At 39.9% G+C, this 19,171-nt stretch overlaps 1 protein-coding gene across 2 annotated transcripts in view; it reads left to right on the forward strand.

Moving 5' to 3' along the window:
• Nucleotides 1–19,171, forward strand: part of SYNPR (synaptoporin) — a 324,786-nt gene that overhangs the window by 225,653 nt on the left and 79,962 nt on the right. For both annotated transcript variants that reach the window (XM_073592170.1, XM_073592171.1), the window contains one exon: nt 16,931–17,055. In XM_073592170.1, the coding sequence (XP_073448271.1) occupies nt 16,931–17,055 (125 nt within the window). The remainder of the gene's footprint in view (nt 1–16,930; nt 17,056–19,171) is intronic.

The raw sequence follows: 19,171 nt of genomic DNA on the forward strand, positions 1-19,171 counted from the left end.
GCGTCATATGCGTCCCAACACTTTTACGACAAAACTCCACCCCTAAGTCCAGGTTCAAGCCCCACCCTCCAAGTGGACATAGAGTTAGGTTATAATAATGCTGAGTGAAGCGAGGCCGTGCCCGAAGTGAGCCTGCGAGGGGTGTGGAGTTTTGTAGTAAAAGTGTTGGAACACATATGGTGGCGTCGCGCATGCGCACTCCAGCGGGTAGCATATGTGACACTACAATGGCAATGTTTCCTCTCACTGATGCCAGGAAATATCCCAATCCTGCTGGCCACAGTCTGGCTCCTCTTAAGTCTGAAGGATAATAAACTGGCCCTTTGTTTAGAAAGTTTGGAGATCCCTGGCTTAGTGGGTAGCACTCCCACCTAGAAAGACTCAGACCATGGGTTCAAATCCCAAGCATGGTATCACCTGCTTAAATTTTAAACAGCATAGTATGCTGAAAATAGGCAAACGCCTAATTGCCACTGCCACATCAGCATGGTTGTTTCCATAATTTGCATGCTCAATTGCATACAGTGGTATGTTATTTAGAAAAAATATTATTGTGTGGAAATAAAATAATCAAACGCTAGTGAACACACGGGGTGCTAGCACAGGTGGAATTTGAACTCCTGACCTAGGCACTTTTTGTTCATGAGTGCAGAGCACTAGGCCAATGTGCTGAGTACAATTTGACCTGCATAATAGTTTAGTATGAATAAAGAATGAACATAAATAATTTAAACTCTATAGTCTCCTAAAAAAGAAATGTAACATGAACATTTTTTTTTACATATAACAGATATGTAACTGTAAATGATAAATATATGTAACCTCACGGAATAGCAGACATTACTCTGTAATAATCATTCAGAACAGTATTTGTTAGCAAAAGAAAACAAATGTACAATAATTGTAATTTAAATAATAAGCCACACACGAGGTAGAGCACACCCCATATTTATTGGCATACATGTTCACACATGATCCTAGCTAAATACTGCAGTGCAGTTCCATATGGGAAACTCGCTGGCAATTGCCAGTTATGGAACGGCGACTATGCCGAATTGGAATTTACTAATGCTCACTTATTCACTTTTCCGCTCCCATGTTCACCTAGTTGAGGTCTTAATTGGCTTAACTGGGAATAACTAAATGTAAAGTGACTACTTTTTCTGTTTATTCTTAGTGAATTAGGCCCCTTGTGAACTTGTGCAATTCACATGCGATCCGGATGCAGTGTGATTTCTCCACACCGCACCAAATGTAGTAAATGCACTACTTTATAAAATGCACAGCAAATGGATCGCATGCCACTTCTGTAAATAGATAGATAGATAGATAGATAGATAGATAGATAGATAGATAGATAGATAGATAGATAGATAGATAGATAGATAGATAGATAGATAGATAGACTGACTGACTTTAATTTATCTTTTCTTTTTTGATGAGCCGGTCTTTCTGCTTTCTTTTGTTGGATTTTTTACTTCAACCTCAGTATAAATTTGGGTGAACTTGGATAAACCCTTTGCTAAGAAAATCTAAACTTGATCTAAATTTGAAAGTGTGAAGTTTTAATCAGGCCAGACCTGGCCTACATAACTGGACAGTCACTGTGAGATAGATAGATAGATAGATAGATAGATAGATAGATAGATAGATAGATAGATAGATAGATAGATAGATAGATAGACAGACATTTATCTTTTCTTTTTTGACGAACCTGTCTTTTCAGTTTCTGCTTTCTTTTGTTGGTTTTTTACTTCAAACTCAGTGAAAATTTGGGTGGGATTGGATAAACCCTTTGTAAGAAAATCAAAATGTGATCTAATCTATTATTTACAGCCCCTGGAAAGCCAGCCATTTCCTTGGTTTTCAATTCTTATTTTTAAATGTTTAAGTGCTCAGTGTTACACTGAATATTTATACCCAGAGAGCTGTATTCTTCATCCATAATTGATAACAGTGCTGAAGTGTTGTTAAATCACTCAGAGATAAATGGCTGGACCATTACTAGGTATTGTTCAGCATCTGCCGTGTGTCTGAGGCTCACTCACTGACACACAGAGGCAGCCGACCGTACAATTACCCAGAAAGTGTAACCTGGGCTAATTAACCCACAGAATGTTTGTTTGTGGTGTGTGTACAGAAAAAAATATTAATTGTTCACTGGAGAACTATGGGAATGCTATGAGTTTTCTTATTAAAGCTTATTATGCATTAAATTAGAATACTAGCCGAAGTGTGAAGAAACATGCAAGCAACTGCACAGCCATAAAGATTTGGTCAGATAAGAAATGTTTAGTAAAAAGTGGTTCAGGCATGTCTAATTTCAAGTCTCCCTTGATAGAACCAGCACATACCCAGGTTCTTTACAGAGAACATGGAAACCTTTGCATCAGTCCGTGGCCCTGGAGCTTACATTCTAATCCCCCTTCAATGGTGACATGGAGGGTGGATGAGGAAATATAAAATAATAATAGGTTCTCTTCTTATTTTTTTCTTTTATATTATGAGCTACTGCCTGTTAAATTACGATGCTGTATGTTTTTATATTTTGTAATATGAAAATCAATAAAAAAGGAAGCAAATTTAAAAAAAAAATGCTGGGCAGGGCCAGGGACTCGCTGCAGACTTCCTTGATGAATTGGGACTTATTATTTGTTTAAAGGATTTGAATATTGTTTTTTCAACACACTAATTTTATTATGTTTATTATGTGTGTTTCCACTTCAAAACCAGGCTAAAGTAAAAAAACACCCTTGATTTGAGTGTGGATATCTGAATGATGCCTGTAGCTACAGGCATCATTCAGATATCATTCTTTCCAGCAGGCGATTCTGTGCACGATAAGAATGATCCTAGCGGCAGTTTCGCTGCTTGATCGTTCTTATAATGACAGGAGGGGACGCCCCCCCACCGCCATCTGGTGCTTCTCCAGGCTCTCACGTGCCATCGGGGGCACGGAGAAAGAATCGGCCGGCGCCGGGGGACGACGATAGAGATGTCTGGTCAGATGGTCACCAGTCGTCTCTATGACCGTCGGAGGCCCGAGTGCGACGTTATGACGTCACGCCCGGGATCACAGATGTCAACAAAGCCGCGATCGCAGCTGTCAGCATGAGATCGGTGAATTTTTTTTCACAATCTCATGCTTTCTAGCCTGGAGGAGAGATGTGGGGTCTTATTGACCCCGCATCTCTCCATAAAGAGGACCTGTCACATAGATTTCTATTACAAGGGATGTTTACATTCCTTGTAATAGGAATAAAAGTGATTAAAAAAATAAACATGTAAAAAAAAAGTGTAAAAATAAAAAATAAAATAATAATTTTTTTTTTTTTTACCCCTGTCCCCGGTAGCTTGCGCTCAGAAGCGAACGCACATTCAAGCCCCGCCCACATCGCCATTCAAACCACACATGTGAGGTATCACCGCGTGCGATAGAGCATTTGCAACAATTCTAGCACTAGACCTCTTCTGTACCTCTAAACTGGTAACCGGTAAAAATTTTCAAAGTGTCACCTGTGGAGATTTTTAAGTACCGAAGTTTGGTGCCATTCCATGAATGTGCGAAATTTTAAAGCATGACATGTTAGGTATCTATTTACTTGGCATAACATCATCTTTCACATTATACAAAACAATTGGGCTAACTTTACTGTTTTGTTATTTTTTTAATTCATGAAACCGTTTTTTTTCCCCAAAAAAAAAGGCGTTTGAAAAATGATTGCGCAAATACCATGTGAGATAAAAAGTTGCAATTGTATTCCCTATATAATCGCCATTGTATTCCCTGCTAGTGTCTGCTAAAAAAACATATATAATGTTTGGGGGTTCTGAGTAATTTTCTAGCAAAAAAATTATGAAAAAAATTGGTGTAGGCTGCTTTTAGGTGTTAAAATCTTCCCCAGCGCGGAATTATTTTCGTTTTTATACAATCTATCTTTATATGATCTATCTTCATTCACAGTTTTTAGAGAAATAATTTGACATACTGGTGACACCTTTTTTGACATCTTAACCTTGACGTTGTGGATTCTTATGAGCCTATTTCAGGTTCTGTGCTATATTATCTGGAGCAAAATTGTTGACTGATTTGTACAGTGCTTGGAAACTAAAGTAAAAGAGGCATATCTTCAGCTATTTCCTTCCCTTTTTCGGAAATAAGACATTTCATATTGTAGTTGTTTTATTGACAGATGTACTATGTTATATTGTATAACATGTGATATTTTTTTATTGCAGCCACTACTTTGGCTCCTATGTTTTTTGTTGTTCTGACAGTTTGTGATTAATAAACTGGTGCATATTGTTCTAAAAATAAATAAATAAATAAATAAATAAAATAAAGATTTGGGGAGATAAGAAATGTTTAGTAAAAGTAAATGTTTAGTAAAAAGTGGTTCAGGCATGTCTAATTTCAAGTCTCCCTTGATAGCACCAGCATATACCCATTGAGTTTACATTCTAATCCCCCTACAATGGTGACATGGTCATGCACGACACATGCTAAAGTCACTTAAAGAGGAAGTAAACCCTGGTGGGTTTTACTTCCTCTTTATTTCCCTGCAAAGGTAAAGCATAATGGGCTACTATGCACCGCACAGTAGCCCATTATGTGTCACTTACCTGAAACCGAAGCCCGCGATGTCACCGCTGTCCCCACTAGCAGTGAGCGTCCATCTTCACCCCTCTTCCTTCTGGAGCCACGAACTCCGGCTCTGTGCTGTCCCTGATTTCGAGGAACTGTCCCTGATTTGAAGCAATGTCCCTCTGTCCCTCTTTCCCCCTCATTTGTCCCTAACTCTTCCCAAGAGCCAGCCCACCTCATGCATAAAGGTTGAGGGCTCTCGAAAGGAAGACTGAGGCATGTACAGCACCCTGACAACCCCTCCAACCAGCTATGATCTGACTGCATTGAATAGAGAAGCACAGAAACCCATTAATTATATCACTTGGTCTAAAATAAGATATGTAATGAAAATGGAAAGGATTTATTTAAAAATGATATTAGCATGTTAATGAAGGGGAGAGTCGGGACCGGGCAATGCAAAATATAAGCAGATTAAACTTCAGCTTAATTAAACTATTCCAACCATATCAATATTTTTTTCTCAGTTCACAAACAGGAGTGTAATACTGTACACCTCTGAAACATAAAGCATGCTATACTTTTTTATATAAGTTTCATTACAGAATATCATTTATTGAAATAAATGCAGCTAGTGAAATACATCAATAGTCCATTAGTGTTAATGCAGTTAGTGGTAGCTTCGGGAGAGGCCCTTAAAAAAGCTCAGAAATCTTTCATGTATTTTTAATAAGTAATCTGGAATCTTTCTTACAAAGGGCTAGAGGCTGGATGGATGGATAATATAGAATATTGTCTCTCCAGGTAAAAGATTTATTGTAGAAATAAGTAAATCACATATTTGTCATGTAGTAATATACATAATACCATGAAATGCGATGGAGGACCTTTCTGCTTCTAATATTGAAGGTTTTTGTATATTTTTGTATGTTTAAAGCATACATAAAGTGATCTAACTTTTTTAGAAGTTGTTAGTTCGATGGCCGCCATGTTCATTGTACGCATTCACTATGAAATGACCAGGAACTCTAAACCCCTTCCAACAGCTCTGAAAAGCAAAGCTTTTTTCATTTTATTTCAACTCATTTTCTAAGATTGTAGGCAGGTGCCATTACTGCCATTTTGTAATTTTTATTCAAGCTGTGTGGTAATGTAAGAGTTAACTTGCTATGGTGGCCTTCTGAGGTTCCCGTAGCTGGGACATTTAAGCGGGTGGAGAAAGGTGGATTTGGTCTTTGGGTCAGAGAAGGACCATACACAGGGAGATGTAATGTTGTATCGGGATAGGGTCATCCCTTGATGGGACCCTGAAGTAGGACCATTAGCAAACTTCATTTGGATCTATTACAAGCTAAAAGGTATAAGACACCACAGCATAGCCCAACAAATTCCTACAAAAGTTAGATGAGCGATATTGGTTTGAGACTTGCGTTGCCATGTGATTATTGGCAAGTGAAAATCCTACAGTGTATGGGAATGAAGAACAAAGTTTGTGCCTAAATGTTAACTTTCTCAGTAAGGCAAAGAGAGACAAGTAAAAGAAGAAGCGGTGTCAGAAACCATGAATCAGACTGAGACAGAAATACAGTTAAAGCACACTTGTTTAATAATAATAAAAAAAAAGGTAAACAGAGTAAGCGTAGTCAAAACATAACCGGAACCGATAGTCAGACAAGCCAAAACGTCAGGGAGCCAGAAATGAGCGTAGTAGAACAGCAAGCAGGATCTGGAGCCAGAAGGAATGTCAGCCAAGCAAGTCTTTAACAGGAACACAGGAGAGCGTCTCTAGAGATGTGACCAAGCCGAAGGCAGAGATCATCTGGACAGGACGGCTTAAGTAGGCAGGACTAATGAGCAGGATATCATCAATAGGTGAGTCACTGTGGAGAGATAGGAGCTGGTAATTAGCCGACAGCTGAGCGGCCAGCTCAGAGAAGGAAGGGCTGAACCCAGCCCTGACAAGCAGCCAGTCTGGGCAAGGAGGAGGTGGTACCCAGCGATGGAGGTTCTTTTAGAGGGGTGTATTGGTGGACTAAATGGTCTAACCTTCTCAGTGACAGGGACCCTATGTTATGGCCAGCTGCGTAGTACAACTCTCCTATAGACTGGAACTGGATCATGAGTATGCGAGGCCTCACGAAGTATACAGCTGTTTTCTCTCCATGCATTCTGATGAAGCAAGTAAAGTGTAATGTATTATAAGAACAGGTGGGGGAAAATATCAGTGTTTTACTCTATTTTCCTCCAAATAGCTGTGTAGTCAGTGCCAGGACAAATATCACTGGCAGGTGAAAAGGCGTTATCCTGGTGTGCGGCCCACTGTAACAGGATGGCCTATGGCTATGGGAGGGCGCTAAAGCTAGTCATACATGGCTCAAAACTGAACCCATTCCCCCAACCACTCTTTTGAGATGGATGGAGGAATCATCTCCACTCCACTATTGTATTATGACAGCGGAGGGAGTGCAGCTATCGACTGCAGCTGCTGATTAAGCAGTTTTTTCCCACCAAGTTCATTCAACAAAAAATTGACTTCTGTTGAGTGGCAGAAGCCACACATGGATCGAAATTTGGCCAATCTCTGCTGAACCGGTTGAATTTCGATACATCTATGGCCATCTTAACCACTTAAGGACCGAGCCTCTTTTTGAGATTTGTTGTTTATAAGTTAAAAACTTTTTTTTTTGCTAGAAAATTACTTAGAACCTCCAAACATTATACATTTTTTTTTTCGAACACCCTAGAGAATATATTGTGAAAGATAATGTTACGCCGAGTAAATTGATACCCAGCATGTCACACTTCAAAATTGCGCCTGCTCGTGGAATGGCGACAAACTTTTACTGTTAAAAATCTCCATAGGCGATATTTTAAAAATTCTACAGGTTGCATGTTTTGAGTTACAGAGGAGGTCTAGGGCTAGAATTATTGCTCTCTCTCTACCGATCGCGGCGATACCTCACATGTGTGGTTCGTATGTGTTTGCTTCTGCACGCGAGCTTAACGGGACGGGGAGCGTTCAAAATTTTTTTTTTTTCTTATTTATTTTAAGTTTTATTTTTTATTTTTACACTGTTCTTTTAAAAAAAAATGGTGTCACTTTTATTCCTATTACAAGGAATGCAAACATCCCTTGTAATAGAAAAAAACCAGGACAGGACCTTTTAAATATGAGATCTGGGGTCAAAAAGACCTCCGATCTCATATTTACACTAAAATGCAATTTAAAAAAAATTGTCATTTAAAAAAATACAAAAAAAATGGCCCATTAACCACCCTGGCGGTATGATTATTTCGGATTTTAGGTGCTGAAAGCCGTACAATTATTTTGCATGGAAATTTGGCGTTTTATATTGTAGGCCTGTAATTCTTAACAATAATACACTTAAATATGTCCAAACAAGAGTCTAGTAGATATCCCGGGTATGATAAAGTTTGAAACACAAAAACATAAATTACAATATAATAAATAAAAATAAATAATTAAAAAAAAAAAAAAATAATAATAATAAAATAAATTTGCCCACGATTCACTATCGCTCAATTCTGCAAGTGTTCTAATTTACTATCGCTGTTTTCTAGCTGGTCTAAAGCCACTTTTGACGTAAAGGGACACTTTTTGGTTGCTATGGACAATCTCCAGTTTCCAGGCAGAAAGAACAGTATATATAATATAAAACTGCATGCAGGGCATAGGACAAAGCACTGGGTACAAAAGGGATGTGAAATGATTTCATACAAGATTACAAGATTAAGAGTAAGATTACAGTGTACTGTATGTGTTATGATTTTTACAATTTTTTGAATTTGCCGCCAGGCTCCGCCCCCGTGCTTCGCGACGCTCGCAGGGAACGGAGCCTGGCAAGGAGAGGCTTCGGAGGAGACACAGCCCACGGACACTGCGGAGGACATCGCAGGATCCTGGGGACAAGGTAAGTAACGCCGCACCAGGATCCTGCAATGCGATCCCGAGTGTGGCTCAGGGTTACCGCCAATGGGACTGAATTTTAACCCCGAGCCACACTCGGGAAAACCGCCAGGGAGGCTACGATTTATGGGCGGAAGTTATGTTTTGACGTCGCTTCTGGCCTGCAATGATATGGAGATGGGTGGGGGCCATCTTCCTCTCACTCGTCTCCATGTCAGGCTAGGGAAAGGATCCAATCGCCTCCACCGCTACCGACGGTTTAAAGCGGCAGCGACATTTTCAGTGATCACAGGAATATTTGAATTTATAGTGGTCACTGAAAATGAAAACGATTATGCCTAATTGCTGGGTGAAACATGTCAGTGGGGGGGGGGGGGGGGGATCCAGACAACATTTTTTTTGCATGTTCATAGGTCAATAAAGTTTATTTAATGCAAAGTTGGTTGACTGGAGCATGGCTGTTTACTTTCTAACACTTACAATTTGGGGAGCAGACAAGCACCGACAGCCGGGGACATGATCCTCGAAGGATTTGGTAGCTGTGTCAGTTTGCCATTATTGCATAGCTCCCAACTGTCCCTGATTTCGAGGGACTGTCCCTGATTTTGAGGGACTGTCCCTCTGTCCCTCATTTGTCCCTCATTTTGGTCTGATCTAATCTGATCTTTTAATGGGGTGGGCAACTACATGGCAAATGAGGTTCAATGTAGAAAAATGTAAAATAATGCTTTTGGGTGGCAAAAATATGAATGCAATCTATACACTGGGGGGTGAACCTCTGGGGGAATCTAGGATGGAAAAGGACCTGGGGGTCCTAGTAGATGATAGGCTCAGCAATGGCATGCAATGCCAAGCTGCTGCTAACAAAGCAAACAGACTATTGGCATGCATTAAAAAGGGGATTAATTCCAGAGATAAAACAATAATTCTCCCGCTCTACAAGACTCTGGTCCGGCCGCACCTGGAGTGTGCTGTCCAGTTCTGGGCACCAGTCCTCAGGAAGGATGTCCTGGAAATGGAGCGAGTACAAAGAAGGGCAACAAAGCTAATAAAGGGTCTGGAGGATCTTAGTTATGAGGAAAGGTTGCGAGCACTGAACTTATTCTCTCTGGAGAAGAGACGCTTGAGAGGGGATATTATTTAAATTTATAAATACTATACTGGTGACCCCACAATAGGGATAAAACGTTTTCACAGAAGGAAGTTTAACAAGACTCGTGGCCACTCATTAAAATTAGAAGAAAAGAGGTTTAACCTTAAACTACGTAGAGGGTTCTTTACTGTAAGAGCGGCAAAGATGTGGAATTCCCTTCCACAGGCGGTGGTCTCAGCGGGGAGCATCGATAGTTTCAAGAAACTATTAGATAAGCACCTGAACGACAGCAACATACAGGGATATACAATGTAATACTGGCATTAAATTGCACAACATAGGTTGGACTTGTGTCTTTTTTCAACCTCACCTACTATGTAACTATGATCTATATGGTAGGTTATATAACTATGTAACTATGATCTATATGGTAGGTTATATAACTATGTAACTATGATCTATATGGTAGGTTATATAACTATGTAACTATGATCTATATGGTAAGTTATATAACTATGTAACTATGATCTATATGGTAGGTTATATAACTATGTAACTATGATCTATATGGTAAGTTAATCAGATCCTGTCTACAAATTGGCCCTAGTATATGTGTATGTGTTTGTAAGCGCGTCGGGACCCTGCAGTGTAAAGGACCGCGCTATATCAAGATGCAACTCAACTCAACTCTATATTAGTTTATAGTTTATCTTTCAAAAAGTGTTTCCCAGCGCTAAACCTTTCATCTAAATTTTAAATTGCTGCATTTGTAAATTTTAAAAGCCAATATAAAGGAATAGTAGTGGTAAAAAAAGCCCTTGTGGGAATTAATTAACCTTTTGTATTTGGTTAATTCTGCTTTATTGGGGTATAGCAGCGGGCGTGTCCTATGCCTACATATGTTTGCTGGTAGGTGTCCCTCATTCCCATCTCAAAATGTTGGGAGGTATGTTATTATACAAAGTAAAAAAAAAAAAAAAGATCTGGTCAATAAGGTTTCAATTCCCTCCAGCCATGACATAGTTAAAAGAACTTGTCAGATAATACATTTACATTTGCAATCTGCCTATACTGAACAGTAATTATAGAACATCAATGTACCATGGGATAGTATTACTGCTTTAATGCTCCCAGTGACAAGAGTTCAATGACTGTAGATTTATTGCTGTAACTAAATGTATACTTTGAGCCTATTATATGCTTCGAAACATACATCAGAATCAGATTTACTACCTAATAAATCTCATAGGTTTGTGCTGCAATTAATGAGTGAATATTACTTTTGCAGTCTAGCCCTGTATACAGATCTCTGCCATCCTATGGCAAGAAGACATGTGTGACATCTCTGGTAATATCACCCATTCTGGATATTGATATTTTCATTGATGTTTTGTCACTAAGATCATGTAAAGGAAGTGTGTTGGCAGCTTACGTTATAGAGGCTGAGATAGTTTCTGGTGTTAACACTTTTACCGGAGTGTGAAAAGAAAAATGACCCAGAATTATACCTGCAATTAGACAGAATAAACTGTGGTCAGCAACATTGATGGGTAAGTATTGATTAGAGATATGTTCTCTCCTAGTGGCCTGTTTGTATTCGTGTATTTTCATAATGTGTGTAAATATAGAAACATAGATAGATATCATGTTTCCCCAGAAATAACCCCGGGTCTTATATTCATTTTGACAACAAAAGACACAGTAGGGCTTATTTTCGGGGTAGGTCTTACCATGTAATGTGCTGTCTTCTCTCCCCCTCTCTCTCCCTGCCTGACCGGAATCCCCAGAGTTAAAATGCTTGGAAAATCCTATAATCCACTTCTATTACAGTAGTATATAATGTACAATGTGTGTGTTTCTGTAATATAATTGTGCCAAATACCTTCGTTATAGCGCCGCTCTGCGCTTCTGTGACCCGCCGGAGCTCTCTTCCCCGCAATTATATAACAGAAACACACATTGTACATTACATACTACTGTGATAGAGTGGATTATCCGATTTTACAAGCATTTTAAACTAGGTCTTATTTTCGGGGTCGGGCTTATATTACAGCCCTCCTGGAAAATAACGCTAGGTCTTATTTTCGGGGTAGGTCTTATTTTTGGGGAAACACGGTAGATAGATACTTGGATACAGTGCCTTGGAAAAGTATTCATACCCCATTTTCCACATTTTGTCATGTTACAACCAAAAACATAAATGTATTCTATTGGGATTGTATGTAATAGACCAACACAAAGTGGCACATAATTTTGAAGTGGAAGGAAAATGATAAATGGTTTTCAAATTTTTTTTACAAATAAATATCTGAAAAGTGTGGCGTGCATTTGTATTCAGCACCCTTTATTCTGATACCCCTAACTGAAATCTAGTGCAAAATAAAGAAAAAACTTCAGTGCGCTACTCAAATTATAACCAAATAGTAATGTGAATATAAAAAAATGAAAAAATTATAGTTCATATGGAAAATGATGGTATCATAAACCGGAGGTGTGATTCCTCTTTAAGTCTTCAGTAAATCTTCTATGGATCTTCTAAGACAGTGCAGAAATAGGAAAAGGGGGCTGCTTACCAGATTTGATGGATCCCCACCACAGAGCTCATGCGAGCCTTAACAAACTCCTCTCGGGGTCAGGAACAGCTGGTCTTTGAGTACAGACAGACTTCCCTCCACGCCAGGTAGTTGAAATTTCAGAGGCGGCAATCAGGAACACTGTCCTCCAAAGTTATTTTTTACTTTATTCAAAAAACAAAACAGGAAAATTATTTATAAATTCCTTAACCCATATCTATGAGCCAAAGTCATTCAAGGGAATTTACTATGAAATAGGGACAACATCTGAATATGTATTAAAATTAATTGTCCCAAAAATCCAACAATCCCCATGCAACCAAAAATTACTAATATAATTCCTTTGTTACAGAAAAGGAAGGAGACAATGGTTCCCTGACACATGATTATGTTTCATATATTTGCCATTTTGTGTGTTTTTTGTGCACTTTAAAATAGATTTTCACTAATTTAAATGTCACATTGGTTTATCACAGTTGGGGGTAGCGCGGAACGTTTACCATATAAAATCTAGTGGAACCAATTGCCTTCAGAAATCACCTAATTACTAAAAAAATTGCACATGTGTGTAATTTAATCTCGGTATAAATACAGCTGTTCTGTGAAGCCCTCAGAGGTCTGTTAGATAACCTTAGTGAACGAACAGCATCATGAAGGCCAAGCACTGTTCAATCCATCATCTGAAAATGAAAAAAGTATGGCACAACTGCAAACCTACCAAGACATGGCCGTCCACCTAAACTGACAGGCCGGGCAAGGAGAGCATTCATCAGAGAAGCAGCCAAGAGGCCCATGGTAACTCTGGAGGAGCTGCAGAGATCCACAACTCAGGTGGGAGAATGTGACCACAGGACAACTATTAGTCATGCACTCCACATATCTGGCCTTTATGGAAGAGTGGCAAGAAGAAAGCCATTGTTGAAAGAAAGCCATAAGAAGTCCCGATTGCAGTTTGCGAGAAGCCATGTGGGGGTCACAGCAAACATGTGGAAGAAGGTTCTCTGGTCAGATGAGACAAAAATTGAACTTTTTGGCCTAAAAGCAAAACGCAATGTGTGGCGGAAAACTAACACTGCATGTCACCCTGAACACACTCTCCACCGTGAAACATGGTGGTGGCAGCATCATGTTGTGGGCATGCTTTTATTTAGCAAGGACAGGGAAGCTGGTCAGAGTTGATGGATGGAGCCAAATGCAGGGCAATCTTAGAAGAAAACCTGTTATGCCTTGTACACACGGTCGGACATTGATTGGACATTCCGACAACAAAATCTATGGTTTTTTTCTGACGGATGTTGGCTCAAACTTGCATACACACGGTCGCACAAAGTTGTCGGAAAATCCGATCGTTCTGAACGTGGTGACGTAAAACACGTATGTCGGGACTATAAACGGGGCAGTAGCCAATAGCTTTCCTCTCTTCATTTATTCTGAGCATGCATGGCACTTTGTGCGTCAGGTTTGTGTACACACGATCGGAATTTCCGACAACGAAAATTTTATAGCAAGCTCTCAAACTTTGTGTGTCGGAAATTCCTATGGAAAATGTGTGATGGAGCCTAAACACGGTCGGATTTTCCGACAACAAGGTCCTATCACACATTTTCCATCGGAAAATCCTATCGTGTGTACGCGGCATTAGAGTCTGCGAAAGACTTGAGACTGGGGCAGAGGTTCAGCTTCCAGCAGGACAACGACCCTAAACATACAGCCAGAGCTACAATGGAATGGTTTCAATCAAAGCACATTCATTTGTTAGAATGGCCCAGTCAAAGTCCAGACCTAAATCCAATTGAGAATCTGTGGCAAAACTTGAAAATTGCTGTTTACAGATGTTTTACATCCAATCTGACAGAGCTTGAACTATTTTGCAAAGAAGAATGGGCAAAAATGTAATTCTCTAGATGTGCAAAGCTGGTAGAGACGTATCCAAAAAGACTTGCAGCTGTAATTGCAGTGAAAGGTGGTTCTAAAAAGTATTGACTCAGGGGGGCTGAATACAAACGCCACACTTTTCACATATTTATTTGTAAAAAAAATTGAAAACCATTTATCATTTTTCTTCCACTTCATAATTATGTTCCACTTTGTGTTGGTCTATCACATAAAATCCCAATAAAATACATTTACGTTTTTGGTTGTAACATGACAAAATGTGGAAAATGTCAAGGGGTATGAATACTTTTTCAAGGCACTGTAGATAGACTGTATACTCTATTAAGCAAATTTTACCTAAGAAGTCTTCACTTTGGCACAGCTCCCATGCTTCACTTTGGGCCCATCACTATAGTCCTATAATTACATGGGTAGAAAAATTGAAAACCTGCATCCTCAGAACTAGTGATGGGCTAATTTGGCCAGGTGCGATTCACCAAGCATTTAAATATTTTCCTAACTCGAATTTTTGCAGCTTATCCCTTAGAAATGGAGGGTGTGTCTTGTTGTTAAGTTCTGGCCATTTTTTCAGCTAAAAAGCCATATATTTTCATGAAATGCCATAGGGAACTGGACATTGCCATGGGGAACTGGACACCAGTATTAATTTTGATGTCAAATTTCGATTTAGTTTTATTCATAGACTTTTGACTAAAATGCCATTTTAGTTTTAGTGGTATAGTAATCATCTGAATTGTTTTAGTTAATTTCGTCAATGAAAATCTTTTAAATCAACACTGGTGGTGATGTATCTATTTTTATAGAACTACAGGAAATTTGCATTTTAAATGGAACTCCTCACCTTCTAAGAATTGCTTCTCATAGTTGCACATAGGGGTTTTTACCTCTTGTAGCCCCTTTGTAAACAATATTCCACAGATCATTTCAGGTATTATTCAGGTATAATGGTTCTGATAGAGTTGTATCTTTACAGTCACACCACAATACTATATTTTACCTACAGTTAACCATGATGATGAGCTGGGTAACAAGAGACAGTCAAATAACTTTCTGTATGGTCAACAAGGCATATAGCTCAAGTCCATATCTATACCAAAGAGTCAAAAGAAAGGAAAACAGTCACTAAGCGCATTAAGGCTTTGGAAAAATAACGTTAAAAACCGAGTTAGATCTGCTTATTCTGAGAAGCACTGAAGCTTCAGAGTCCTTTTCTCAGCAGCTCATCTCACCCTGCCCCTTATTCTATAGTGCCTGATTTGAGTTTACAATGGAGAAAGGAAGGAAGAGGACGTGGAGAACTGAACTTCTGAGTTACTGCTGGAAGGGAGGAGCAGGGTGAGCTGAGCTGCCTAAAGCGGAGCTCCACTCAAAAGGGGAAGCTCCGCTTGTTTGCACCCTCCACTGCCACATTTGGCACTTTTTGGGGCGGGGGAAGGGGGGAGCAGATACCTGGTTTTGACAGGTACCCACTCCCATTTCTGGATAAGATCGCCACCGGCAATCTACAAAATTTCTGGCTCATCCTCCTTCCCCTGCTGCCTTCTGGGGGAAAATTAGGTCCCAGAAGATGGTAGGACCACTCAGAAGGCTTGGGGTGCCAACTTCACGGGATCCCTGGACAGGTAAGTGTCCTTATATTAAAAGTCAGCAGCTACAGTATTTGTAGCTACTGACTTTTATTTTTTTAGTTTTTTTTACAGACTGGAGCTCCTCTTTAATCACTGCTGGGAGAAGGGTGGGCTGATAAGTCACTACTGGGAGGGGGTACAAGGGTAGCTGTGCTGCGGAGCCACACCGGGAGGGATAACAGCTGCTGAGTCACTGCTGGGAGGGGCAGGAAGAGTGAGCCGAGCTGCTGAGTCACTGCTAGGAGGGAGCTGTTAAAAGAATGACATTGCTGCTTCTGGTGTGAACTGGTGAGAATAAATTGCACCACAGCGCTCACTGTTACAGAGGTCAGTGAGGGCTTGTTTTAAAACCTGTTTACCAATATGAGTATGTCAATACTTAAAGTGATTGTAACCGATCACTTTGTAAAACAACCCATTCAGTTTAAAATATGAAAGGCAAACATTTTTATATAGATCTAAAAATACATTATAAATACCTTTTTTCCCTTTTTTATAAGTGATCACATTCCCTGTTCTCAGCTGCACAAGAGCTGCGGGGAGGAGAAGCAGCAGTACACTGAGCTTCCCAGTAAATGACTGTGCAGGAGGGGCGTGTCAGGACAAGTCTGATAATTGGAGGAGAGCACACTGAGTTCCCAGCATAACTAGAGAACTGACCACAGTGTGCTCTCTTGCTTAGTGTGGTCAGTTTTTAATAGGAGAGCAGGGGGACTGGGAGGAACACCAGGGATTTCACATAAAGGAAGCAATACAAAGAGAACAGGACACTCTCACACAAGTGCAGCACATGGTACAACAGGCACATATCAGGAATATGAAGTGTTGGGGTAACAAATGCTTTCAATGTCTATTGCCTGGCCACAAGTTCACTTTGGGAGAGTTTTATAAAGCTGTAAATGTGTCACTCACCAAACATTTACTCCAGTCAAATCAATCACTGTAGTTTAAGACAAATTTACCAGGAAGATTCCCCTGCAGTGAATATTTGATCGCCACATTCATTGCTTTATGAATACGCCCCTTTAAATCTTGGTGTAATTGAATATTCTACTGAATTATGTGTTATTGCTACAGAATTGAGAAGGTGCTGTCTGTAATTGTGAAGGGGTCCCATTTTTCCTTACGTTTCTGGGAGGACTCCCTCTCTTTAGGACCACGATTATTAAGTTCATCCAAGGTTCTTTTAACAAGTATGATTCATTAAATTCTCCATTCTATCCTCAGCTTTTTGCAATCTTTGCATTTGCAACATGTGGTGGTTACTCCGGAGAACTAAGAGTCAGCGTGGACTGCGCCAACAGAACCCAGAGCGACCGCCGCATTGACATCCAAGTGGCTTACCCATTCAGGTAACACTTTCCAGCCATTTATTATTAATAGATGACCTGTAAGCCCACTGCTGAAGGTAAACACAGTGAGGCCAAAGACAATGGAGAACTTTGCAAGAACAAATTAAAATCAAGATATCTTACTGTGCCTTACTAACATAATGTATACGTAAAGATAGTGTTTTAGGCAGGAGCAGGACTAGAAATCACTGAGTATTACAATATTTTTAAGTCTCCCTATCTTTATCTACACTCTATTGCAAAAAGTATTGGGACGCCTGCCTTTACACGCACATGAACTTTAATGGCATCCCAGTCTTAATCCGTAGGGTTCAATATTGAGTTGGCCCCCCCTCTACAGTTATAACAGCTTCAACTCTTCTGGGAAGGCTGTCCACAAGGTTTAGGAGTGTGTCTGGGAATGTTTGACCATTCTTCCAGAAGAGCATTTGTGAGGTCAGGCACTGAAGTTAGACGTTAGAAGAAGAAGGCCTGGCTCAGTCTCTGCTCTAATTCATCCCAAAGGTGTTCTATCGGGTTGAGGTCAGGACTCTGTGCAGGCCAGTCAAGTTCCTCCACCTCAAACTCGCTCATCCATGTCTTTATGGACTTTGCTTTGTGCACTGGTGTGCAGTTATGTTGGAACAGGAAGGGGTCATCCCCAAACTGTTCCCACAAAGATGGGAGCATAAAATTGTTCAAAATGTTTTGGTATGCTGACGCCTTAAGAGTTCCCTTCATTGGAACTAAGGGGCCAAGCCCAACCCCTCAAAAACAACCCCACACCATAATCCCCCCTCCACCAAATGATTTAGAAGAGTGGCCCAATACTTTTGGCAATATAGTGTGGATGCCCATCAATGCCGCCTTATCAGTGCAGCCTATCAGTGTTCATCAGTGCAGCCTGATTAGCGCACATCAATGAAGGAGAAAAATTACCTGTTTTCAAAATTTTATAACAAACTATGAAACTGGGGTTTTTTTTATCAAAAAATTTCAAACTCAGCAGCGAGTTAAATACTACTAAAAGAAATCTCTATTTGTGTAAAAAAATAATAAAAATTTAATTTGGATACAGTGTTGCACGACCACGCAATTGTCGTTTAAAGTGTGAGAGCGCTGGAGAATGAAAATTGGCCTGGGCAGGAAGGGGGTTTAAGTGCCCAGTAAGCAAGTGGTTCAAGAAACTTGAAAAGTAACAGACTTATGCCCCGTACACACGGTCGGATTTTCCGATGGAAAATGTCCGATCGGAGCGTGTTGTCGGAAATTCCGACCGTGTGTGGGCTCCATCGGACATTTTCCATCGGATTTTCCGACACACAAAGTTGGAGAGCAGGAGATAAAATTTTCCGACAACAAAATCCGTTGTCGGAAATTCCGATCGTGTGTACACAAATCCGACGCACAAAGTGCCACGCATGCTCAGAATAAATAAAGAGATGAAAGCTATTGGCCACTGCCCCGTTTATAGTCCCGACGTACGTGTTTTACGTCACCGCGTTCAGAATGATCGGATTTTCCGACAACTTTGTGTGACCGTGTGTATGCAAGACAAGTTTGAGCAAACATCCGTCGGAAAAAATCCTAGGATTTTGTTGTCGGAATGTCTGAACAAAGTCCGACCGTGTGTACGCCCTATTACTGTCAGGATCATCAGGTTAAAATAATTAAAAAAAGCCTAAAAAAGAAAATCAATGCACCACATTTAAGGATTTGTAAACCGCAATATATAACATGTCTGTTTTGGGGTTTAAAGCTGCTTTAAATGTATTCTTAGATGGCCCAGGTTCTGCTTTAAAACACAGCTTAACTTTTTTAAACTGCTATAGCAACAGATTTTTTTTTTCATTTGGGAAAGAAGTTTAACTTCTAATAATAATAATAATAATAATAATAATTCTAATAATGCTGACCATTTAAAGTGTTATACAGTTTGTCCCAAACCCTGAAACTGTCACTTTTTTCTCAGAGAATAGGTGCAGGAACTCCCCCTTTCCAAGTCACCCCTTTTCCCCACCCCTGCCCACCTCCGAGCCCCATTCCTTGGTTCCACCCTCTACCCACCAGAACCAAGTATCATTTTGTGGTGCTAAGTAATTTGTATGAAATTTGGTAATGATAAAAAAAGCAGTAA

Source organism: Aquarana catesbeiana, linkage group LG07 (assembly GCF_042186555.1).
Source record: "Aquarana catesbeiana isolate 2022-GZ linkage group LG07, ASM4218655v1, whole genome shotgun sequence".
In the NCBI taxonomy this organism is placed as follows: Eukaryota; Metazoa; Chordata; class Amphibia; order Anura; family Ranidae; genus Aquarana; species Aquarana catesbeiana.